This window comes from Ziziphus jujuba, chromosome 1, assembly GCF_031755915.1.
Source record: "Ziziphus jujuba cultivar Dongzao chromosome 1, ASM3175591v1".
NCBI classification, from domain to species: domain Eukaryota; kingdom Viridiplantae; phylum Streptophyta; class Magnoliopsida; order Rosales; family Rhamnaceae; genus Ziziphus; species Ziziphus jujuba.
This window is the reverse complement of record NC_083379.1, coordinates 46,181,474-46,206,407: the sequence shown is the minus strand read 5'-3', so window position 1 is coordinate 46,206,407 and position 24,934 is coordinate 46,181,474. Positions and strand designations below refer to the sequence as shown.

Below are 24,934 nucleotides of genomic sequence, written 5' to 3'. Positions count from 1 at the left end.
TCCAAACAAACCCGGCTTAATTAAGGAAACAAAAAATCTATAAATATATATATACACACTAAATTTATTGACACGTGTACTGCCAGGTATGAGCGAGTATCAAAATAAACTTTGTGCACTCGCGAATATTAGCAGCCAGATCTGATGAGCGTTCGTGATGACACACGAGCACTGTGTGATGGAACCAAAGTCAAACGTGACCGCCGAATAATAAATTGCCATCTGGAAATTGAAATTACGTTCCGTCAAAGGTTGTACTTTGATAAATAAAATAATAATAAATTGCCGTCCACGGTCGTTTAGCGAACCAAGAACTCCGGAGATAATGCGTCATAACTATATATATATACTAAATAAAGATAAAAATAAAAACCTTAAAAGGAGCTCGTATTCCATAATAATTTCTTTATTGTAATTGGAATGTAATTATCTGATTATTTCATAAAAAAAAAAAAAAAGAAATCGGAAAATTTGTTGTTTTTAATTTTAGATGTCATTATTATCATCGATCCTATCTTCATTCCCTGGAGAAAGATTTTTTTGGTAATACACAAGAAAAAGATTTAAAAAAAAAAAAAAAACTAAAACAGTGACAATTGATTAAAATACTAATCGTTTTCCATTTGCCGTAATTTATTTTACCAAAAAAAAAAAAAACAAATTACCATAATTTGGTAGTCTATTTCTATATTATATTTATTGCTCTTGCTCTGTTTTTGCTCTGTTTAATCCTACAAATATCCAAAGAAAGACAGACGAAGAAGAAGAAGAAAAAAGAGGAAAAATGTCGACAGAGCTGCCAGTGTATATTGGTTCACTTGACCAAGGAACGACCAGTACCAGATTCATCATCTATGACCGTGAAGCTCGTGCAGTCGGATCTCACCAGGTCGAGTTCACTCAGTTCTATCCGCAAGCCGGGTAATTGAAAACAAACCCTTTCTCTTTTCTTTGTATTTTTTTTTCTCTCTCTCTTTTCCGATTGTTTGTCTGAATTGGCGGTGGGTTTTTCAGATGGATTGAGCATGACCCATTGGAGATTTTGGAGAGCGCGAGGGTGTGCATGACAAAAGCCATTGACAAGGCCACAGCTGATGGCCACAACGTAGATAAGGGGCTCAAGGCTATTGGTTTGAGCAATCAGAGAGAGACTACGCTTGTTTGGAGCAAATCCACTGGTTCTCCTCTCTATAACGCCATTGTTTGGATGGATGCTCGTACTAGTTCCATTTGCAGGTACTACTACTTCTGCCTACGACTACTCATTTTGTCCTTTTCCTTTGTGAATTTTAGATCTTTTATACGTTTGCAAATTTGTAATTTGAACTGGGTATTTTGTATATTTAGGATTTGATCAAAAGTTAGGCTTGTTAAATAATTAAGTTCGAAATTGAAATTTCTCACGGTTTATTTCATATTGAAGTTGACAAATTTTTTACCATGACCCTTTTTGGGATTAGCCATGATTCTATGTATTTTTTGGTCTCTTCGAACAGAAAATTAGAGAAAGAATTACCAGGCGGAAGAACTCATTTTGTAAAAACATGTGGTTTGCCAATAAGCACTTATTTTAGTGCTGTGAAGTTCCTTTGGTTGATAGAAAATGTTGACGCTGTTAAACAAGCTGTGAAGAGTGGGGATGCTCTTTTTGGAACAATAGACACTTGGTTGATCTGGAATTTAACTGGTGGTGTAAATGGGGGATTACATGTCACAGATGTTTCAAATGCGTCAAGGACTATGCTTATGAATCTCAATACCCTTGATTGGGATACACCCACATTGAAAACCCTAGGAATTCCAGCTTCAATCCTGCCCAAAATTATTAGCAACTCTGAAATCATTGGACACATTACCAAAGGATGGCCCATTGCTGGGGTCCCTATTTCAGGGTGTTTAGGTGACCAACATGCAGCAATGATGGGTCAGGCCTGCAGGAAAGGGGAAGCTAAAGGCACTTATGGTACAGGTGCTTTCATACTCATCAACACTGGAGAAGAAATTGTCCATTCAACGCATGGCCTTTTAAGCACTATAGCATTCAAGCTTGGCCCGTCAGCTCCTGCCAATTATGCTTTGGAAGGATCTATTGCTATTGCTGGGGCTGCAGTTCAGTGGCTTAGAGATAGTCTTGGGGTAATTAATAGTGCTGGTGAGATTGAGGCTTTGGCATCACAGGTTGATTCCACTGGTGGTGTATATTTTGTTCCTGCTTTTAATGGCTTGTTTGCTCCATGGTGGCGTGATGATGCTCGTGGGGTTTGTATTGGCATTACAAGGTTTACAACCAAAGCTCACATTGCCCGGGCTGTCTTGGAAAGTATGTGTTTTCAAGTCAAAGATGTATTGGATTCGATGCACAAAGATGCTGGGGTAAAAGGTGCTGTTATAAATGAGGATGGAGAATTCTTGCTCAGAGTGGATGGTGGTGCTACTGTTAACAACCTCTTGATGCAAATTCAGGTTTGAGATTTCTTTGTTTTCTTTTTTTCCTCGTTTCTTCAATTTTTTTTTTTTCGATACTTTTTTTAAAGTTTTCTCCTCAGTTGGGATGAATGTTTTAAGGTGCGATTCCGTGACCCTTTCTACATATTTAGCAATTGTGATTTCCATTCAAGTTCTGTTGGTTATATTGTGTATAATCATGCCTAAATGTCGGATAGTTTTCTTGTCTCACAAGCGACCCTCAAAAGGCACTTTTGGCATTTTCTCGCGCCATTTAAGACATATATCTCATTTAATTTATCAAAGGAAAAAATAATAATAATAAATAAATCTCAATTTGGGTTTGTGTGACTCAGCGGAGAACTGACATAATGTTGGAGATATATGAATCTGAGGAAAATGAAACAAAGTCAATCTTTTTTTAGTCATCCTACCAAGAAAAGGCAATATGCTTTTCTATAAACTCTAAAATCATAATGGTGCGAGCTTCTTGAAGCAATTTTCTAAAACAACTTTTGTCTGTAACTTTGTGAAAGCTAGATTACATTAGGTTTCGTTGCCCTTTCAAATCAACAATTTTGTATGAAAACTGGTTTCTGTTTATTTACATCTTTGTTGTTCTTGTTTAACTTTTTAGGAGATCCATCTTATATGTGCTTTAATTGCTTAGTTTGGCATTACTTTATAGTTTGAACCTTTTTGTTCCTATTGTTTATTTGTTGGCTTTGGCATGATTTGGACACAATACTTGTCCAATCTCCAATCCACACCTATCCATCCATCTACATCACTAGTGTTATTTTATTTGATGATTTTATTCTCTTTTAATAACTCTTTCTATGTTGTAAAATAGTTTGTATTTGTTAAATAATTATTGTTTGTATTGCAGGCTGATCTGTTGGGTTCCCCGGTAGTTAGACCAGCTGACATAGAGACAACAGCTCTTGGAGCAGCCTATGCTGCCGGCCTAGCTGTTGGGGTTTGGACTGAAGATGACATTTTTGTTCCTGGAGAAAAGGGTAAAAGCGCGGAAACTTTCAAGCCCGTTTTAGGAGAGGAATTAAGGAAGAAGAAGGTGGAATCTTGGTTCAAAGCTGTTTCAAGAACTTTCGACTTGGCTGATCTTTCACTTTGATTACGATCTACTCACTTTTTTAATCCCCTTTATATATTTCTCTGTTTATAACAGACACCACCATATATATATATATATATATATATATATATATATAGTCCATAAACCTTAAATAAATGTTAATTTCTTGTTCTTGTTGCCTTGAGAAGGACCAAATGTTAATGTATGCCTTCACACATCATAAAAGGGACCAATTTGTGAAACTTTTTAACCTGCTTTCTCATATTCTTGAGATCATCCATTGGTTTCATTCACATGCTTCAAGTGGGATCTGACAAATACAATGATTGTTGCTCTATTGGTTTTCAACCCACACTTTTTAAAGCTTTAATCAATGTCTGATTCATGCTTTTCTGGTAGCAAACACATATTGCTGCCATTTATATAGTTGGCATTTGGGGACCCCAGTCGTTTTGCTGTTTGTCAGAATGGAAGACTAATTGTGTTTTGTTTTGTATTTTTTTTAAAAGGTCGAATTCTGTTATTGATTTGTATTTTTGTAAATAAGTTTGTTTATTGATGATAATAATAATAAGCAAAAGGTAATATACAGTTGCAGATTTGCTTCTGTAATGTGACAGAGAATGAAATGTGTATATATGTGTTTCGTGAAAGAAAAAGAAAGGGTCATATTACCCTTTGAATTGTTGGTTTTTGGTCACTTTAGTCCTTTTTTTTTTTTTTTTGTCTAATAAATTTGATAAAATTAGATATACGCAGGTTAAAAACGAAATAAAATATAATAAAATAGTTTTTCATCAGATTTATATAAGTTGTGTATAGTTAATTTTATAAAATTTATATGTCAAAAATCCATAATTGAACTAAGCTGATTGAAAAAATAATAATTCAAGGTGCAGTATGATATTTTTTGAAGTTTAAAGATAATGTTCAAAACATTTAATAGTTTAGCATTAAACCCGCTGTAGTCTTATAACGAGTGGAACAATATGAGTGGATTTCTATTATAAGTATGGGATTCCTTCCTCTTTGTGCTATGTAATTTTGTTATTTTGCGATAATCTAGTTGTTAATGACCATTGATTATAGTTTTTAGTCATGGATTTAAAATGTAATGAATTCCCCTTCCTCATTATCAACAACAAAAATAAAAATAAAATAAAAATAAAAAATAAAAAAAGCTATCAATTTTTTCTCCAAAATTTATATGGAGAGCTTAAGAGCTCTGTTTGGTCATGTCATTATCTCAGATGGACATGACTTCCAAAGCCACCATTGAAGTTAGAGGAGTTGGATTAATTAAAGGTTTCAGAGAAAAATCGCATCTGCTGTGAAAGGTGTCCGGATGAGGTAGAGGACAACCAACAGCTTGTTCTCTTGTCATGACAGACAAAAACAAGTTGGTGGCGGGCCAAGCCATTGTTGAAGGACTAAGGACCTTTCATTTTCATGTTTGCATAGATTTCATCAAACTTTCACTTGCTGGGCCTTTCTTTCCTATTTTTCTCTTTCATTTCCTATTATGATTTGTCATATATTATTAAAAAGATATACTTTTAACTGTGGAAGAGATCAGATGGAAACTCTCACAAGTTAATCAAACCAATACTAAAAGACAAAAACTGAATAGCTTTTTTGCAGTTTAAAGCTGAACCTGATCTGGCTCGCAACTTCATTGTAATTTCCTTTTGAACTTTTTTTTTTTTTTTTTTTTTTTTTTTTTTACTTGGTAAGAATTTAATCTTTTCTCTTTGAAACGACTACTGAAAACTGAGTTGAGCTTGATCCCCATGTTTGCTATGTCTATCGTGGGCTTAAACCAACTCTTCTCTGTACTTATATTCGCATATTTTGATGGGCCTATTGAAAAAAATTCAAAAATATTCCTAACCATTTTAATTTATTGTAAAATAAAAAATAAATATATTCCAAAATGTAACACTACACAAATGTGTTAAAGACAAACTGAAATACTTTAAAATTAAAAAGACACACGTACAAGATGAGACAGCCTTTGGCCCTTTGTTTGTTTGAAGATATTTGAGTGTACATGTGAGCTTTAGAATATATCTTTCCTTTATTTTATTGAATGTATTCTTTTTGTCTATGGTCACTCTTTTGTTTTTTTTTTTAATCAGAAAAATTATTGTATATAACAAAAATAATATTAATAATTCTCCATTAAGTAGATAAAAACTGTTATCATAACATTTAGGCAATTATATCTACACATATTACCATCCACTCACCTCTTCTACCTTCTTTAAAAAAATAAAAAAAAATAAAAAATCCATTAAATCAAGTATAAAGATATAAACTTTCATGTGTACCATGACATTACATTTTAAGTTTATTGAAAATTAATCACTTGTCAGCACTTTTCTTGATAAAGTCAAAAAAAAAAAAAAAAAAAAACCCACGTTTCAAACAAAGAACTTACATTTGCCGATGAAGAGGAATATATCTATATATATATATATAGGTGTATATATATGTAATAGATATAGAGAATCTTTGATGTATAATGTCCTAGTTTTTTTTTTTTTAAAACCAAGCATATTACTCATGGTCGACCACAAAAGCAGAAGAAAATACAAGTTGAAATAAATAACCAAATTTGGTTTGGCTGAGGCTGAGCCTTAAAGGTCAAGCTTTCATTTTCCAAAAAAAAAAATAAAAATCCTCTAAATTCCCAGACACCCAACACTTGTCCGAAAGCCCAGAAGTGATCACCCACTAGACTTCAATTTTAAACCCCACCCCCCAATTAAAGTAATTAATTATGTCATATGTTTCTTAATTAATAATTGGCTGATTTGTAACGAATTGGGTGTGTTTGGCAAGGGGGCTAAAAGAATAAATTAAATAAATATAATTTTAGTTTCAAGTTAAATTAATCTCTTAGTTGGTTAAAGCCCCACTCAAAACATTAATGTGAATTAAGAAGAGTCCACTTTGCAATGATATTGTCGTCCACAGATGACACATATGATTGAGTGTTCCCCCCTTGGCGTATACCATGCTTTCAAGGTATCCAAACAGATGATGATCATAATCTTACATAAGTGAACTTTTTGACTATGCACAAATTTTGGATTTTTGAGTACTCAAAATGTGGGCCATCCTATAAACTCAACCGTCCGATGGTGGATCAAGTTTGCCTTAGGATTAGCACGTGGTCGGTGGTTAATAAGATCACGAGTTGACTCTTATCTCTCTCTCTCTCTCTCTCTCTCTCTTCTTTCATGTATATACAACAGTTTTTGGTGGGGTTTTTGTGCTCATTCTTTGTTTGGAATTTTAGGCAATCTAGATGATACAAGATAATTTATTACCAAAAAACAAAAAAAAAAAAAAAAAAAAAAAAAAGAAAAAAGAAAGATAATAATACAAGATAATATTAGTTTACTCTCCTTTTAGTGTATGCTTAGTCACTAATATGTTATTATACTTTTCAATCTCACATTATATAAGGGAACCAAAAAAAAAAAAAAAAAAAAAAAAACTCCATTGCTTTCCATTTTCACATGTTTCAAAAGAAAAATATAATATATATATATATATATATTTTAAAAAAGGTAACTATTTATGTAAAGCTAACGGAGGGGTTGGGTATATTTAGATGGATAGCTAACAAAATGTAATCTAAATCTAAGGAATATATAATTAGTTTAACATTAACAAAATAAAAACATATGATAATTTACCCAATCTTATCAGGACAATGCTAATTGATTGACCCACAACAAAATGCTAATTAATTGACGTAATAATTAATTTCCTAATAATGTTATTTTTAATTAGGTGGGCGTTTTGAAAAATTAGTAGCAACTTGGATTGACAAATAAATCCTGCCCAACACACCCTAGCAGAGCTCCTCTGTGGACCTCATATGCTATAATTAATTTAGTTTGGATAATCAGATAATTACAAATAGTTATTAATATCATTGATGCTAATCATCGTCAAGTTTGGACCATCCATATGGCAGTATACAATACAACAAGCACAAGTTCTACGAACTCAAGCTCGTACTGTTTTTTATTACCAAAAGAAAAAGCTTCTACTGTTTCTCATTCGCAGCCCAATTGCACGAGTTTCGATGATATCCCCATTAATCCAAAACACTGGAAGTGGAACTATCAAAATTTATAAGATCGACTTACTTGAAAAGCTTATCATCATCATCTGTCAATATAGATATAATTACCAAAAATAAATCATATGTCACATACATATACGTTTAAGGCTAAGAAGGAATATTAGAATATGTAGCATTACATTTGATTGACAGAAATGATCTCCATCGTCAGAGTCAAATACACTTTAAAACCGTAAAGATGGAATAGCATCTTTCAATTAAAACATTGTATAATTAATATATTAATTTGATTTGTGATTAGAAAAAGTTATTCTCTTAATCTATTGCATATTTCGTGCTATACATGCACCTGACAATTTAATTAACTAGACTTATTAATGAATGAAAAAAGTCTTCTTTTTTTTCACTTTAATCCTCTCTCTCTCTCTCTCTTTTTTTTTTTTTTTTTTTTGAGTTCAATCCATTGAATTAATGTTTACACTTTGCACGAGTTTTATTCCCTTTCAGTTTTTTTGTTTTTAACTATGTAGCTTCAGCTAATTAATCATAATAAATTAATATGATTGTAATTTGTTAGCAATCATTTAGTTTGACAAAAAGAGGAATTTTTTTTCGTTGCATCATTACAGGTGAATAGTCTTTATACTCTTTGTTAAATTAAGATTAACTAAGTATTCATTTGGTATGATAATCTTATTGACCTAAAAACATAATGATACAAAAAAAAAAAAAATGTATACAAAAAAAAGTAATAGAAGATTCAAATTGTTTAATGTGTAAAACATCCCTATCAATTATACATTGGCTGTAAAAAAAAATCACATAAATATGAAATTACAAAGTTCTTAGACATAAACTTATATAGGATCCACATATAAAATTCATATGTTGTGATCGATATTATTTCTAGGGTAGTTTTGGGACCATGCAATATTTGCTCTTATTGCCTATACGATCACATTCAATTCATTTGAGTTCACATTCAATTTACTTGAGTTAGTCATGCCCTCAAAATATTCTACTTGAAGAACAAGTATGAGGTTGATGTATTATGAAGTCAAAGTTTTGTTTTTTTTTTTTTTGGTTTTTTGGGTGTATCTGAAGTCAAAGTTAAGCAGCAAAAGTTGAATATATTTGTGACTGGATGAGTAAATTACGTGACATTTTCTTGGTCATCTTATAATAAAGACGAATAAGAGGAAGAAGAAGAAGAAGAAGAAGAAGAAGAAGGGAATTCAGAGAGAGAATAGGAGGGTTGAAATTGAATAACATAGGAAAAAGGGCAGAAAGCAAGTAGGAAAAATAAGACAGAGAATGGAATGTCAAAAAAAGAAAGTTGCATCAAAGACAAAAGCAAAACCATCCCCGCAAAGCAATCCAAAGAAAAGGAAGAGTAAAGCAAAGAAAATTACAACGAAATGTGCAGGCCAAAACAACTGAAAAATGAGATGGAAAAAACTGGGAAAGTCATGCACAGAGAACTTTTTCCTAATGTCAAAGTGCAATGCTTCACGCAAGCATTTAAGAAGGCGGAAAAATTAATACTTTTTTTTCTTTTTCCACATTTACCATTCACTTATTCACATAAACAAACAACGCACAAATTGAAAAATAAGAAAAATAAAAAGAAAACGATGGCAGAGAGAGAGAGAGAGAGAGAGAAAGAACAGTCTCTCACTCCTCGTTTCTTGTTTCAATGTCCCGCTGACCCCGCATGACTCATCATTCATTGCCAGTGCATTCTTCATTCATTTATCACTTCACCAATTTTCAAATTCAAAACTCCCTTTCTTCTTCAACAAATATTTTTCATTTTCTTGATCCACTTTTTCAACAATTTCCCATATCATCATCATTATTACTAATTATTACAAAAACAAATGAAATCCCATCTAATTATATATAAGAAAAAAAAATAAAAAATTGCTCAAAGACTTTCTAGACTATGTGAAAACAAAAAGCACCTAACCATATAAGACCAACAAAAAGTAAACTCAGTAAATAAAAATTATTCATGTATAATCAAGTTCTTTACTTGTATCAAAGTAGAGAAAAGTTAGATAGAAAGATCAGTTTAGTTTTAAGTGGAATAATGTTTTTTCATGTGATTGACTATATATTGACCCTTGACAAACTCAAAGCGCGTAATGCTGGAAATATTTTGCTTATGATTGGAAATCAAGAAAGATACATATCCTATGTGGGACATCTCACGTAGTGCGCGACTTAAGACTTGTAGCAAAAACCACTTCGTTTTATTTCTTTGTTTATATTTCTTTCTTTCTTTCCTGCCTTCTTCTTTCCTCACTCTGTCTTTCGCCGTATGTCTGACATTTCCACCACACATTACCCCATAAAGCAGAGAAACCAACCCCAAAAAAATACTCGAACAAAACAAACCTTTAAAAGTATAAAAAATTGACTCCAAGAAGATTATCTTTTCCATTTATTTATTTTTTTATTCAATTTTCCAAACGCTTTTCTTATTTCTTATTATTATTGTTTTATATATCTCTCTCTCTCTCTCATTCAAGAATAAAACCCCCACATTTTCATGCACTTCTTCCCGCTTTTGTTTTCTTGCCTTTTCTGCTCTCAGAGAAAATCTCTTTCAAGCCTTTCATCATACATCTTTCACCAAAACCAAAACCAAAAAAAAAAAAAAACAAAAAGGCATTTCATCATACATCACCACCGCACCATGAACTCGCCCACTTATGGATCCGACCCGGTTTCACCCAACACCACCTACGTTCAAGCTGACCCATCAACCTTCCGAGCAGTGGTTCAGAAACTAACAGGAGCACCCGAAGACCCATCAGCTCAGAAGCTCCCTCTCACACTCCCTTCTCGTTTCATCAATCCGAAACCCACGACCAACGAAATGGGGCCCCGAAGATCCGCTTTCAAGCTCCATGAACGGAGACAGACAACTAAGAAGCTGGAGCTCAAACTCAACGCCAACTCAGCCACCACCATCGCCGGCGGCAGAGGCACAATCATCAACAGCCCATCGTCGACGACGACTTCGTCATCTTCATGTGGTGGGTTGTTTGGTAGGCAGATGGTGATGGTTTCGCCGGTGTCGCCACTAGAGTTGTTGACGCGTGGGAGTCCAAGAACGCCGGTTTCGCCTTTTCCGGAGGAAGACAGAGCGATCGCCGAGAAGGGTTTCTTTTTGCATCCGAGTCCACTCAGTACACCCAGAGGGTCTGAACCGCCTGAGCTTCTTCCTTTGTTTCCTCTACATTCTCCTAGAGATCATCATGACCACAACACCACCACCACCTCCACCTCCACTTCTTCTTAATTAAGCTTTAATTCCTAATTAATTAGTGTTACCAAATTTTTTATTTATATTTTACTATATTTTTTTTTCCTATTTTTAATTTTCTCAAGCTTAATTTTGATAATGATAATGGCATATATGTTATAATATTATATGTGTTGGTAGAGATGGATTTGATCTGTTGGTTTTGTAGCTACTTTGTGTGGTTTTCTGTTCTATGTTTTTCTCTTTCGCTTGTTTCTTTTTGTCCATGATAACGTAATGCAAAGTAGTTCATGTATTTTCTCTTTTGATTAACGTACAAATTTTAATTTACAGCCAAGCGTAATTTATAAATAAACAAAAAAAAAAAAAAAACTGCACTTATTTGATATAATAATAAGCATCTCTGTGCCCATTCATATCTTCAATAATTTGGCTTATAATGTTGGCTAATTTTATTGTTTTTAGAATTTTTAATGAAACTTGTTTGAAAGCCAAGCAGCAAGCTGTAAGTTAAAATATACAAAACATATGATAGAATAATATATATATATATATATATATATAGTCACGTTGAAGACGACCCTTTAATCTTAATATCATATTTTTTAATTAATTATTGAATTGTATTAAAAACTATAATTTAAAATTTTAAAAAGTAAAATATATATTTATTAACACATTAAAATTTTATTTTAAAATAATAAATTAAATTTAAAAATAATAAAATATAAATTTATTAAAAATAAAAAATAAATATTATTGAAATTTGATAATTAATAAATATAATTTTAAATTTTAATAATTTAAAAATTTTTTTAAAAAATATTAATATATATATATATATTTATATATATTTGGAGCGTTGGATGTGGGCATTAATTTAAGTTAATTTATAGATGTATGATCGGTAAAGCTGCGCGCCACCGGGAATTAATGGCGATCGATAGGTAAATTCAAGAGGGAAGCGGCGCTCTTTATTTGTCAGACAAACCAACGGCTTAGATTCCTTCTCATGTTTTTGATTGGATGTTACCATGACTACGCAATTATTGCTTCTTTGCCCCATTTTCTGCATTGCCCCTTTGGCCACGGCAATTATTTGAAATTTTTACCCTCTTGCTAGTAGCTGGTTTCACCTTTTAAGAAGATTCACCAAACATTAAAAAACTATATATATATATATATATATGTAAAAAAAAAAAAAAAAAACTTTAAGAGAGTAAATATATATATGTATATATATGCACACAATTTTATTCTAGTAGATGATCATAATTTTATTCTATTAGACGATGTCATTCAACATCACTCATATCCAATAATGAAGTGATTTATATTCAGATATAATATAAATGTATAAACTAAGATGGTATATGATTGATGTATATATAAATCAATCATTTTATGTTGGGTGTTGGATGCCTGTCTATTAGCGCCCCCTCACATAGCATAAACATATATATATATAAATCTTTTAAATTTTAGTGGCAATTACTACTATAAAAAAGAGTAGTTTACAATTAAGTTGAAAGGATATGATACAAAATGATAATATGGAACTCTCAAAAGGAATATGATTCAATATTAATGATGAACTGTAATAAATAGGGCAAAGACCAATGCATGGCATGACTACATTACCAAAAAAAAAAAGCATGTTATGACTATATATGCATCAAACAGGTTAATTTGTATATGGAGGTTCATCATGCAGCAACAACAGTCAATACTCAATGGTGGCCATGCCTAAGCTAGGAATATGATATAGATCACAGTATTCTTACATTTTTTTCTTCCATTGGACCCCGCTTCATCTCTATATTTCTTCTGTCTAATAATAACTCATTATTAGCTTTCAAAGCTACAACATCTGCAATCAGATTTTGCTGTCTTACTTGCCTCAAAAACTATACCATTGTCTTATGCATTTATTAATATAACAAATTGTTTTTCTTATTTCAAAAAACACAAAATTGTTTGTTATAAGTAACAATTCAAGTTCTGAGGAGAAAGTGATGAGAGAGGGACCTCATAAATTGCTACTTGACTGCACCAGTATTTGAATCCTTACAAGACATCTTTCTTGATGGTACTGTGTTCTCAGATTGAAGATAAAGGGATTGAGCATGCAATTCTGTCATCATTCACTCTTCCTAAAGTAATGACAAAAGGCTATATCTAGCTTCCTGGCAACGAATAAACGGTAGAGGACCTGAACAAAAATTTTACATATGAATTCCCTCTCCTTGGATTCTGCAGATTATCAGTAAATGCTGACAGAGAAATTCACGTGAATCTGATCAATTTTGCACTAGAATTATGAGATCATGCAAATAGGCAAAAAAAAAAGGTATTGGCTATACATCACTTTACAATTGAAAAAATATATATAAACATACAATAATATATGACAAAAAATGAAAATTAAACCGGAAAAGAATTTATTGATCAAAATCTCTGAACAAAGAGAAGAAAACTTCTACATGTTAATTTATTAGGATGTTAAAAATCTAAAATCAATAGAATCAAAACAACATGAAGACCAAAAAATTTCCTCTATTTTTCTTTTTTGAAACTTTCTACATCGTTAAAATGTGATGTGAGATGGACAAGACAATGCTAATTCCTGGTGACTTCAACGAACAGAGGCACAGATGGATTGCTGGTTGTTTAAACCAGTCACCCCATTTGGTAATTGTTGCCGGTTTTTTCTCCTCTTCTTAACAACTGTGAATCCTTCACCGTCTCCATTTTTCTCGCTGTTTATATCTATTACTTGTTTTTGCTCACTATTACTAGATTGAGAAGCCACTTCCGTTTTTCCTTCATTTCCATAGTGAATTTTTATAATGGCACTGTCGTTTTCTATTGCATCAGAATAATTTTCTGAAACAAACTCATTTTTCTTCTCACTATCTTCAGAAGCACCCTCAGGATCCATGTTATGCTGGACGGACTTTACAATGAAGCTTAGCAGAATCTGCCTTGCAAGCTCGGACTTTTCAGACTCCGAAACACTCTTTTTGAAAGTACCATTGTTAAGATTGTTATAAGATTTCTCATTCAGTTTCTCGTCCTCTGCTTGACTAGGAATTTCTAAAGATGTATCTGATTCAGGTTGAACTTGTACTGTGCCTGCATGAACATGATTTATTTGCCAACCTCTCCTTGGAACAAACTCTGGTGCATTCGGGTTCATAATTCTTGGTGGCCCAGATCCAATTCTTTCCTTCATTGGAGCTCGGAATTTCAGAAACCCATGTCTTATGCGGAAAGAATCCTTGCTTCTATAATACAGAGGTGATCTAGGTCCACAAGGAGCTCTAGCTACAACAGGGGGAAGAGCAGCCTCTGAAAGCATTCCTTGACTAGCTCTCACGTCATAAACACTTGTCACTGCAACTGAATTTAAAGGGTGAGTCACAGACATTGGCCCAGGATTGAATGGTTCTGCTGCAGCAGAGAGCTTACTTACATTTGTTTGTTTCATCACTTTCTCTTCAATTTCTAGGCCATTATTTTCCAAGTGAGTTGAATTTGCTTGAGTTTCTTCTGTTTCATTGTTTATGCTTGCTTCGACCATGGAATTACTTTTGCTTTCTTCAACCATTGATGTCTCTGGTAGACTGTTACACATCTGGGTTTCTGGTTTCTCAGCATTTAGTTCTAATGCTTCATCTGATAACGGCTTTAGAACTGTGCCTGGTGGTGCCAAAGCTACTTCTTTGTAAGATAAAGATTTTGAAGCCATGGTAGTATGAGGGGCTGGGATGGAGGAGACCTTAGATGGAGAAGGTTGTGCGGCCCTTGAATGCTTCAGAGGAGACAACTCAGAAGGAATGGTTTTTGGAGGAACATGTTGTGCATGTGCAATGATTTCTCGACCATGTCTGCTTTCTCTAAAATTTGAAGTTTCACTGCGTACGTTTAGCTTTGCAAGGACTGGCTTTCTTCTCCCTGGCTTTCGACCAGTAGCCGTATTCCCTGACCGGCCTTTTGTATTGGCTTCTTGCCAACCTTCGTCTGAAATTGTTTCTTCATCAACTTTGTTTGTAATTCTCATCCCAGACTTAGAAACGTCATCATTTTCTTCTGTTTCTTGAGGATGAAGCCTGCCTACCTCTAATTGTGTAACACCTCTCATTTCTGTTTCACCATCCATTTTAGGTGTACTGTTTTCTAAAATGTCATTGGGCTGGTCGTTGTCAAGTATTGCAACATGATTTTCTTCACGTATTTTATCATCCACTTGCAACACCTGAAAATATAGACATAAGCAAGATAAGAAAATTTTCTTAAATAAATGAAGAGGCCCTAAAGTTAAAAAGATTAGGTTAACATATATGTAGAAATTTGTTTGCTTTCACCAAAAGAATAGTATACATTTGTTTACAATATATATATGTGTGTGTGTGTGTGTGTGTGTTCCCTGTATTCTCTAACACAAGTCTTTTTGATTCTCAAATCTCAAACATTGAAATTAAATCTGTATTGACCTTTGCACGTCGCTGTCTCCTCTGTGCATCACTTCCTTTTGAATCTTGATCAGGACTGATGTAATCCAGAAGATCTGATACACTGCAATAGAGGGTAAAATGTTTGGTGCAACAGCATATAACAGTATATCATAAAGGAAGTAATTTGGGAATACCATATTAATACCTAAGGTGACCTTTGCTTGCAATTAATGCGTCTGGCTTTGGCGTTCCATTTCTAGCCGCTTCCTGCTGCTCGAGTGCTTTTGATTCAAAATATTCCAGCCATGCAGCTGCATCCTGTTAAAGTGTAAAGAAAAATTTGTGTAACTTTTCAACTTTGGACCATTGCTGAAACTAAAAGCAACACTTCTTTAGCACATCATCATCAGCACAGAGAAGCCCCAACTAACAAATAATACTTGCAATAAAACCATATAGAAATACATATTTCAAGACTGCTACTTCACCTGAGTACGAAGATCTTCTGGTCCTAGTTTGGCTTGAAGTATCTTGAGTGTAGTTTGCTCATGTTGCACACTAAGTGAATATGCTTCCATCAATGACAGTGCTATTGCTATGGCATGATAACTTGCAGCAGTCTGAAAGGTTAAGAAAACCATATGAAATATTAGCATGATATAACCTGCATAATTTGGTCTTTTACGGACAACGACAGAGAGTAAGAGAGAGACTTGTATATGATCGGATCCTAGTAATCTTTGGTTGCACTTAAGAGCTTCATGCAGGTATCTAAGAGCAACATGAACATTTCCCATGCCCTCTTCCATCATAGCCACATTTATATATGTTGCAGCTGTGTTGGGGTGAGATAGTCCACACGTAAAATGAAGAAGGTATAAAGCACGATTTACATACCTACCAATAACAAGCTACAGTTCATCAAAGAGAATAGCAAGCAAAGGATTCGAATAACAAATATTGTAGAATTACGCAGCTGAAAATAACTAAAAGCATCCTGGAATTGGAGAGCGTTTTGGTTAGTCATACATAATATATTGAACAATAATGGTTATGTCCAACTTACTTCAGAGCTAATTCAATGTGTTGAAGACGATAATAAAACACTGAAAGATCCCCATAGCTTTTCATAGTATCTGGATGGTCAAGCCCAAGTTCCCTCTCGTTAATATCTAAAGCCTTTTGCTGATATATGGTTGCCTATAAATTCATTAAAGAAAATATATAATATTTAAACAATGTGACTACTCAAATATGAGAACTATGCAAAAAATAAAATTGCTAGCCTTTCAAAAAGAATCTATGAAATACACTCGCATCTCAGATTCCAATAACTAAAGGTGAGATATGAAGAATAAAATTTTATACCTGATTGAAATCGCCAGTATGGTAAAGAACTACGGCTAGAAGACTGTAAGCACTTGCAGTAGCTCGATGATAGGGACCGCAAACAGCTATCATCTTTGCTAGTGCCTTCAAATGTAAAAGACGCACAACGTAAAAGAAATTAATCACCTTTCCAGAAAGGCACCGTACATAACTTCTTAACTAGAACGAAAACTGCACATAGCTTTTATGTATGAATTCAGTAGGACGATACCTTAGTGCCATAATTAACAGCATCCTCTAGCTTTCCTTTATCAAGAGCAATTTTTGACGATTCTAATAGGTTCCGTCCATCAGCTGACGAGCACGATACATACTGTACAGAAAAACCAAAAAAAAAAGTTATTTCTCATCTCATATCCATCCAAAATGACAGAGAGAGGTGAAGGATGAAGGGAGGGACAGATGAACAACTCTCACCTTACACACAGGGATCAAGCCAATAATATCATATTTTCTGAAAGGTTTTGGGGATTCCACGTCATAATCTCTAGGGACCAACTCCAACCCAACCTGGAAAAAACATTACCAAGTTCCAATCATTATTGTGTTTTGAACAAAAATCAGTAACGATAACATTTATAATGGTAATACCTTATGGCAAAGTCCTCGGAGAATTGAGAACTTTCTCATGTATGGAAATTCATCTTTCAGTGTCCAACCAAATCTTCTAGATAGAAATTTCTCTAACCATTGAAATTTGAGGGCATGATCATCATTCAAATTTTGGTCAGTGTTTCTGATCCCATGATGTCCAAGTAAAAAATTTAAGGATGCAGCTATTGCTGCAGGTATGTCCGAAAAACTGTCGACAGAAGCTATGACTGCTCTAAGTATATGCTTGAAAGCTCGAGTAACCATCTCATGAATACAAAGAGATTGTATGTGGGGAAGCTTCTCTGCAAGATCAGCCTGATATACAAACTGATATTAGAACCATCTAAAAGACTAAAACAAGAGATGCAACTTTTTAAAGGCGTAGCTGTGTTTCCTACAAGCTACCAACAAGGTACTATTTTACATAAATATCAAAATTCTGTAATGCAGACATAAAAAGGATCAATTGATTGCAAGCTTAGGCACATTGGCCAGTGTTTGGGAGAGAGGATTCCTTCTCACCACTCGACCCAAAGATCGCATCTTCAGTCCCCTTAAATGCATGAAGTCTGTTAGTGTACGGCCATCAACTGGAGAAAGTTCAAGCGATCCAAAGTCTGTAACCTAACAAAGTAAAAGATTTATCTCATAAACTTCACTGAAAAACATTGTAAGCTTAAGAGACAAAATTCGTCACTAATAACAAAATTTTACCAGCTTTGGTAAGGCAACTTCATCGTAATATTTGTGTGCCAACTTGATAAGTTCATCTGCTGACTGTTGCAATAAGCAAACTGGAGCAGTTAATCATAAAGAAAACAAAAATTAACGGCTACCATAGTAACTAGATGAATGACAATAAAACATAAAACTCAAAGAGATGAATATACTGGGTTTGTATAAAAGTTCAGCTAAAACTGAGCAAAACAAAGTATTTTAAGTAAAGACCTTCAGATGAAGATTGGTTCCAGTTTCCTTCAGTCTCAAGAAGGCATCTTCAGAAATAAGTTCTTTCAAATCTGCTTCACTGCTAAACTCCTCGGCATTGTTTAGCTCTTCCTTAACTAATCCCTCATGGCTGCTAGAACTAACATCAAGCTCTTCCATATTACATGTATTACTTTGATCGCCTGTTTTCTTTTCCCTCTTCTTCAGAAGTTTAAATTTTTTCCCAAGTCCTTTTACAGCTAGTTCAGCATCATTATCATTCCCAGGATTCTTTGAATTATTTTCAGTTTCTGTGTCCTGCTTTTGTAGATGCTGCACCCAACAGGAACCAAGTTCCCATCTAATAGATCGTTCTGGTATGTCAGGCTTGTCTTCTAACTTTTTCAAGCTCTCTTTGATTACTCCTCGAACCAGACACCTCGAGGCTTCCAAACTATCCAAATCAGGTGGGCTACCTATTGGTGATTCAGCATTAAACTTGTGAAGGAGAACCCTCAAGCTGAAAAAGATTCAATCTTTAATCAGTACACAAAGTAGCATGTCATGAGATATTGCACTTGAAAATGAAATTTATTAAAAGAAGTCTGAAGTTCTAACCTGTTAAGATTAAGAGAATTTGCTCCTCCATCTGGCTGATCATCAATTTCAATATCTTGACCCTCAAGCTTCCTTCTCTTCACATTGCCTACAACTTTTACTGTTGCATTGTACCCACAATGTCTTACATTGACAACACCCAAAGATGAAGTATCCTGAAAAATCGCACTGAGATGTTACAGGTATATCTTAATTAAATAAACTTTAAAAACATCATAAAGTTTATCAATCAACTGCATCAATGAGGGATTGACAGCAATTCTTCACGATTTAGAGCATGAAAAATGGTTGAGGTATGGATTTACAGAAATCAAATTGATGGTTGTGTAGCATAAGGGGTACGGGTATAACTACTTACACGAACATTTACACTCTCGTCAGCAGTTAAACCCTTCAACAAACTCTTCTTTATACATTCCTTAGCAGAAACAGCAGATAATTCATCATTAACTTTATCATCAGACTTTGAGCTTGCATCTACTGCATCATGTTTAATTACGATGGACAAGTCTCCCACAAGATCCTTATGCAAAACCGATCTAGGGGAGAGATTGTTTGTAACCTTTGCCTTCAAATTGGAATCGATGAAACGACGTATTGCTGCTGCAGCTTTGAGGATTGACACATCAACAAATTTACTATGAACCAAAAAGGCTTTCCGGTCTCTAACTACCCTCTCCTCCTCAGTTTTGCAAGGAAGGCTAGCCAATATTGCAAAATCCGTAGCCCATGGTTGATGATCATATTCATCATTTCTTCCCTGGCCTCCACCATTTCCACCCCAGTTTTCATCTTCTGTTGGTAGGGATGGGAAATTTGATGGAGAGTCAATAACAGGAGGAAGGGCAAGCCAAGTATTTGCTCGAAATCCATATGGTAGATTACCAAACTGGTAAAGTCGAAAACAAACCCACGTCTTATGTTAAAAGCTTATGCATTTCATACTAGAAAACTTCAAATTACATCAACAACACTGAAACTCATTATATGCATATAAGATATGTAAAATGTCACCTTATTGTGTTCGATAAAAGCTTTCATCAAGGATTCATATGCCTGCAGTAACAACCAGATCATATCATTCAAAAAATAAAAATGTTCAACTCACACATATATATAAATTATATCATTGAAAATACTGACATTTGCAAAAGCTTGACTGAGCTGTTGCAGAAGATCAACCAGTGAATGGCTGTGTAGAAACTGTTTTCCAACCGTATAAAACCCTTTTACGGATGCAACCACTTGTATCTGTTTTCCATTGCATATCTTAATCTGCATGCATTCAATCACATTTCTCTTCAGTCACCTAGCTTACAAAAAGGTCAGAATGTTTTTCTCTTTTTTTTTTTTTTTTTGGGGGGGGGGGGGGGGTAAAGAAGGTCAAAATGAACGTTAAAAGTAAATAACAAAGAATGAAAAAAGGGCACAATTAAAACATAAACGTTGCACACGCACTGCCAATGGATCTAAATAAATAGATGTAGATTTATTTTCATTTTTAACATTTCAATACAATTTTTTTTTTTAAAGGAATTTAATTGTATATAATTATATAACAATCCAAGTCTCAGTGAAAATTAAAATTTTGTTTGTACTTTTTGACACATGATGAAAAGTGGCATCGATAATAATAATAATAATAATAATAATAATAATAAAATAGCACCTTCATCTGAAAATAATCTGCATCCCGCCTCTCTTCTACATCCTCACATCTCTTGAAATCTATATCGCATGAAATTAGAGAAACAAAGTTAATGAAAATTCAAAATAGTGAAAAATAAAAAAATATAAAATAAATCACGGTTTTCACTCAAATAATAGTTCTTCCAAACATTAAGAGAGAAAAAAAAATAATTAAAAACAAAAAAAGGGTAATCACTGTTGTGGTTTGGTTTACTGAGAAAATAAAAGCAAAATTGATTCCAAAAGAAAAAAGAGAGAGAGAGAGAGAGAGTAGAACTCACGTAAGATAGGAGGGGAGAGGTGAGAAAAAGAAAAGAAATCATAGAAATCGGAAAGCTTCGGCGTCGGGTGGATTGGCGCCATACCCAGGCTCTCCGATATCGCCGATACGCCCGCCTCCGGTTGCGGCAGCCGTGAATTCACGTCGCCGCCATCCGGCGCCTTTTGTTGTGGGCCCGAATTCCTGGTTTGTTGGGTCGTGGGCCTACTGTTACTTTTCTTGGTCTTGGAGTCTGGAGTCGAGGGTGATCGTTTGGGCTTCGCAAACTTAGTAGTGCAGGCCACAAGATCCAATAGCCTCCGAACATGGGCCACAACTTGGGCTTCTTCAATGTAGTCCTCTGACAAACAGTGGCATTCATTATAAATATCCGGCTACACGATTTTAGATAGTCTGTAGTGCAATCATTAGTGGCGATGCAAATCATGATGTAAATTATTTGTAAATTGAATTAAATTAGACATAAAGTTAAGAAGTTATAGTATTTTTACATCAATCAACTACAAGGACAGTTTAAAAAGCTCCCAAAAGTTTATAAGTTTCCAAGTTCATTGGCTAAAAATATTTTTTTTGCATCAACCAATTACAAGGACAGTGTAAGAAGCTCCTAGAGTGTAAGAAGCTCAAGGAATAAGTTCAAAAAAGATTGTCAAATTGATTAGGCTTGGCTTTATAGTTTTGTATGGAAGAAATTATTATTATTATTATTATTATTATTATTATTATTTATAGTAAATTTATATTTATATATGGGTAGGTTTCTTTTACTAACTTGGTAGACAAAATCCAGTTAATAATACAGAAATTCCTGACCCCACACATTGACATAGATAGATGTTGATGATTTGAAGCTGAATAAACAATACAGGAGCTTCACCTACCTTCAACCATTTTCAGCACGCAAGGTTTCAGAGTCGCAACCTCTACTCTATCATTCAACCTTTGGCCTTTAACCTACAAATGGAATTTTTTTTTGTTCTATATTATTATTTATCCGTTGAAAATACAATCTGAATTAATAAAAAAATAAGGTTGAAATTAAATAAATATAGTCTGTGAATATATGAAACAATAAAAACAAAAAATAAAAAATAAAGGCAAATTAAGACGGGTAGAACCTCATGAGATAAAGAATAGTTTGTAAGATGGCATGTGTCTACATTCACAGCCAATAGCTTCTTCACATCCAGTATCTTGTCAGTGGAGATACCCTTCATATAAGTTCCAATTTAGTCACCCACAAAAAGTTAATCAATTAATATATAAAACTTTAATCTGAAATAATCAAAAGCTAGTTCATCAGTAGTCAGCAGTACCTTGAGAATTACTTGCGTCTCATATGGGGTTATGACTGTGATGTCAATAACACTAGGCACAACTGCCCAATACAGATAGATTGGAAGAAAAAATCATATTTTAAGGCAAATATATATAGTATTGAAAGAATTCTTGCTGTCTAATATTACACAGAAAGTTTCTGATTACCTTTCTCTTCCTTTTTCTTCTTCTCTCCCTTGGCTCTGTTAGTCTTACCTCTACCTGATTTTGGGGCCATTTACTTTCAGCACAGCAATTAATTAATCTTTGTTTTTACTTCAAAAACAAAAACTAAGAAGGTAGATGGAAGAAACAGGATGCATATAATTCCAGAAACTTAATTGATTAATGGTTGAGAATTAATTTAAAGAAGATTTGAGTTGAGGTCCAAATATGAGAATTGAATTAAATGGAAAGAAAGAGTAATAGAAAATAGAAAAGAAAAGAGAGTGAAAGAGAAAGAAGAGAGAGTGAGGGTAAGAAAATCTAGTGGGAAAAGTGAAGGACAGAAGAAGAAGATAGGATAAGGATTTTAAGGGGTATATCTTCTCTTTTTTGGATTTGTAAGCAATCCTAGCCTCTCCTTGATGCTAAAACTAAACCTGATATTGATACATTCACTCTCTCTCTCTCTCTCTCTCTCTCTCTCTCTGATATTACATGTGAGGGTGTTATAAGAGCAGCAGAGAGGCCCATGCACTACCCAAAAAAAAAAAAAAAAAAAAGGCTGGTGGGGTACACAGGTCGACCGTTGGTTGTGCCACACGTGGCATGTGTTGGTGTGGCCGTTCCCTTTTTGTTTTATCACGTGTTGGGACCTTTGATTTTCTCACCATCTAGGGGAGTGGGGGTGCGATCAATAATATCGGACGGTCTCATGGTCTTCTCTCTTCTCCTCTCCCATGGAAACCTTCTTCAAGCCTTTGGGAACATTGAATTTGAATCCTGAAATTTTTTGTCACATATTTCATGCTCATATTTTCAGGGTCATTTAGTGCTTGTATTTTACTCACCACCTTGCTCTACTATTTTCAACCCCTGCACAACAACCTAGGTTAGTTGCTTTGTTAATTTTGATAAATTGAATATAAGATTTTATTTAGATTAATGTTCTTTTTAACATGCATTCTTTGTTGAAAGGAACTTATAATTACTTACATAAGAATCTTTGATTACCACACAATTAATTAATAACCTTTGAGTTCTTGAAAAGGAAGAGAAATGGAAAATGGATTCATCTTTTATTTTATGAAAGTGTTTGATTTCTTCAACTATAATATTAATTGTACATTGATAAAAGTAAAAAAAATTACTTTTTTGGCGTAGCTAGGCTCAAATTTAATTTCTCAATTAATATCGAATAAAAATTTTTCATTCGAGGAAAGAGTTGTATGCATACATAGAATAAAATAAATCCATATATATATATATATATATAGAGGGAGAGAGAGAGGATCTTGAAAGATGTTAGAATAAAGATTCAGAATCTTTCTGTAACAAGTGCATTCTGGTATATTATTGTTTCACATCTTAAAACATATTCAAAGTTAACGCATATAGGAAAGAGTACAAATAGATTAGTTTTTAATTTATTTTTTTACTTCGAATGGAAAAGAAGATGAAGTGGACTAATTGATAGAAACTAAACTAGTATTTTTAATTCCAAAGTCGCGGGAAGTTAAAAAAGTAGTCACCTCCATGGAATTTCATAAACAAAAAAGTTACACAACTAAAGCCAACCATGGCCTGCAAATATGTCAATTTCCCTAATTAGACGGAAAACAAAAGAAATTAACCAGATTCATGTAACTATTAATTTTGCATCAAACAATTTCAACATCTATAAACTAGCTATTTGACTTTTTGAGTGTCATAGTACAAGATATGTGTGAATCATGCATCCACAGGTACTATCAAAAATAAATTGTGAATCATGCGTCAAATGAGTTTAACTTTATTTGTTTTATTTGCAGAGAGTTCACCGGAAGAAAAAAGATTTTATCGGTTTAAATTTTTGAAATTAATAGTATTTCAACACTCACAAAAAAAAAAAAAAAAGGATTTTGTTTTTCATTTCACATGTTCGGAAAATAAATTTGTAAGGAAAAAAACTAAGGGGCAGGGTATAAATATTTTCTGATGGGAGATGTTTGATAAGAACCAACAAACAAGTTTAGACAAAATTGGTCATTAAATTTGATTCAATATATAGATAATCACGAGAGAAGTTTGCCTAATTAACACTCATTGAAATTCTGATACTCTTCGGGTGGCCTGCTGTACTAAATTTGTAGATGGCTTTTGGAAATTGGCGGCCCAATATTTTTCAACTTAATTAACTTGAAGAGCATAGCCATTTGTTTTTTCGTTTTTTATTGTTTTTTATTGTTTTTTTGAATGTTTATGGAGTTCGAATTGTTCACTTCAATATAAAAGAATAAAATTTTCTGTAATAAGAAAAAAGTTAATAACGCAAATGTGGAAGTCTTTGTTTCAAAGCTTGATAAAAAGAGCGTTTAGATTTTTTTTATTTTTTTTTGAAAAAAGTGTGTTAGAAATTAAAAAGAACTCATCGATGCAATTTAGAAGACAAATTCAATTAAACTTCAACATCACATAATATAATTGAGAGAGTCAGTAATGGGAATATAGATTAATTCTTTATATTATATTAATAGATAAGAAAACATGGTTATGGGGATCAGACGGATATTCCAATTCTCAGGTAATAAGCTCAGCGTTTGTT

General features: G+C 33.6%; 3 protein-coding genes across 4 annotated transcripts; 2 read left to right on the top strand and 1 right to left on the bottom strand.

The window, feature by feature from the left end:
• Positions 1-577: 577 nt before the first annotated feature.
• Positions 578-3,791, top strand: LOC107407412 (glycerol kinase). Its single transcript, XM_016014699.4, has 4 exons — positions 578-921; positions 1,015-1,236; positions 1,497-2,463; positions 3,335-3,791. The coding sequence occupies exons 1-4, from the start codon at positions 785-787 to the stop codon at positions 3,578-3,580; spliced, it is 1,572 nt and encodes a 523-aa protein (XP_015870185.1). The 5' UTR covers positions 578-784; the 3' UTR covers positions 3,581-3,791.
• A 6,102-nt stretch (positions 3,792-9,893) lies between these two features.
• Positions 9,894-11,098, top strand: LOC107407512 (VQ motif-containing protein 11). Its single transcript, XM_016014803.4, has one exon. The coding sequence runs from the start codon at positions 10,198-10,200 to the stop codon at positions 10,951-10,953; it is 756 nt and encodes a 251-aa protein (XP_015870289.2). The 5' UTR covers positions 9,894-10,197; the 3' UTR covers positions 10,954-11,098.
• Positions 11,099-13,335: 2,237 nt separating this feature from the next.
• On the bottom strand, positions 13,336-22,807 carry LOC107407746 (protein REDUCED CHLOROPLAST COVERAGE 3). Of its 2 annotated transcripts, XM_048474407.2 has the most exons (24): positions 22,357-22,807; positions 22,188-22,249; positions 21,990-22,082; positions 21,753-21,825; positions 20,873-21,211; positions 20,572-20,630; positions 20,046-20,177; positions 19,917-19,958; positions 19,261-19,791; positions 18,903-19,057; positions 18,306-18,804; positions 18,072-18,134; positions 17,880-17,981; positions 17,355-17,672; positions 17,181-17,273; positions 16,975-17,076; positions 16,743-16,847; positions 16,441-16,574; positions 16,088-16,271; positions 15,863-15,994; positions 15,580-15,692; positions 15,414-15,495; positions 14,393-15,175; positions 14,182-14,319 (listed from the first exon to the last, which is right to left on the bottom strand). In XM_048474407.2, exons 1-24 carry the CDS (start codon positions 22,424-22,426, stop codon positions 14,311-14,313), a joined length of 4,275 nt encoding a protein of 1,424 aa, XP_048330364.2. In that variant the 5' UTR covers positions 22,427-22,807; the 3' UTR covers positions 14,182-14,310. The 2 variants fall into 2 exon arrangements, with proteins under 2 accessions (XP_015870545.3, XP_048330364.2); XM_016015059.4 differs by having other exon boundaries at positions 13,336-15,175; positions 22,357-22,804.
• Positions 22,808-24,934: the final 2,127 nt, after the last annotated feature.

What these genes read in the sequence shown, in the direction of transcription:
- LOC107407746 (XM_016015059.4), bottom strand. Translation starts at nt 22,426, where the DNA reads ATGGCCCCAAAATCAGGTAGAGGTAAGACTAACAGAGCCAAGGGAGAG. An exon ending in TCAGTCAAGCTTTTGCAAAT is followed by an intron (nt 19,959 to 20,045) that starts GTCAGTATTTTC and finishes TTGTTACTGCAG; the next exon opens with GCATATGAATCCTTGATGAA. An exon ending in TGCGATCTTTGGGTCGAGTG is followed by an intron (nt 17,673 to 17,879) that starts GTGAGAAGGAAT and finishes TTTGTATATCAG; the next exon opens with GCTGATCTTGCAGAGAAGCT.
- LOC107407512 (XM_016014803.4), top strand. Translation starts at nt 10,198, where the DNA reads ATGCACTTCTTCCCGCTTTTGTTTTCTTGCCTTTTCTGCTCTCAGAGA.
- LOC107407412 (XM_016014699.4), top strand. Translation starts at nt 785, where the DNA reads ATGTCGACAGAGCTGCCAGTGTATATTGGTTCACTTGACCAAGGAACG. An exon ending in CAGTTCTATCCGCAAGCCGG is followed by an intron (nt 922 to 1,014) that starts GTAATTGAAAAC and finishes TGGGTTTTTCAG; the next exon opens with ATGGATTGAGCATGACCCAT. An exon ending in ACCTCTTGATGCAAATTCAG is followed by an intron (nt 2,464 to 3,334) that starts GTTTGAGATTTC and finishes TTTGTATTGCAG; the next exon opens with GCTGATCTGTTGGGTTCCCC.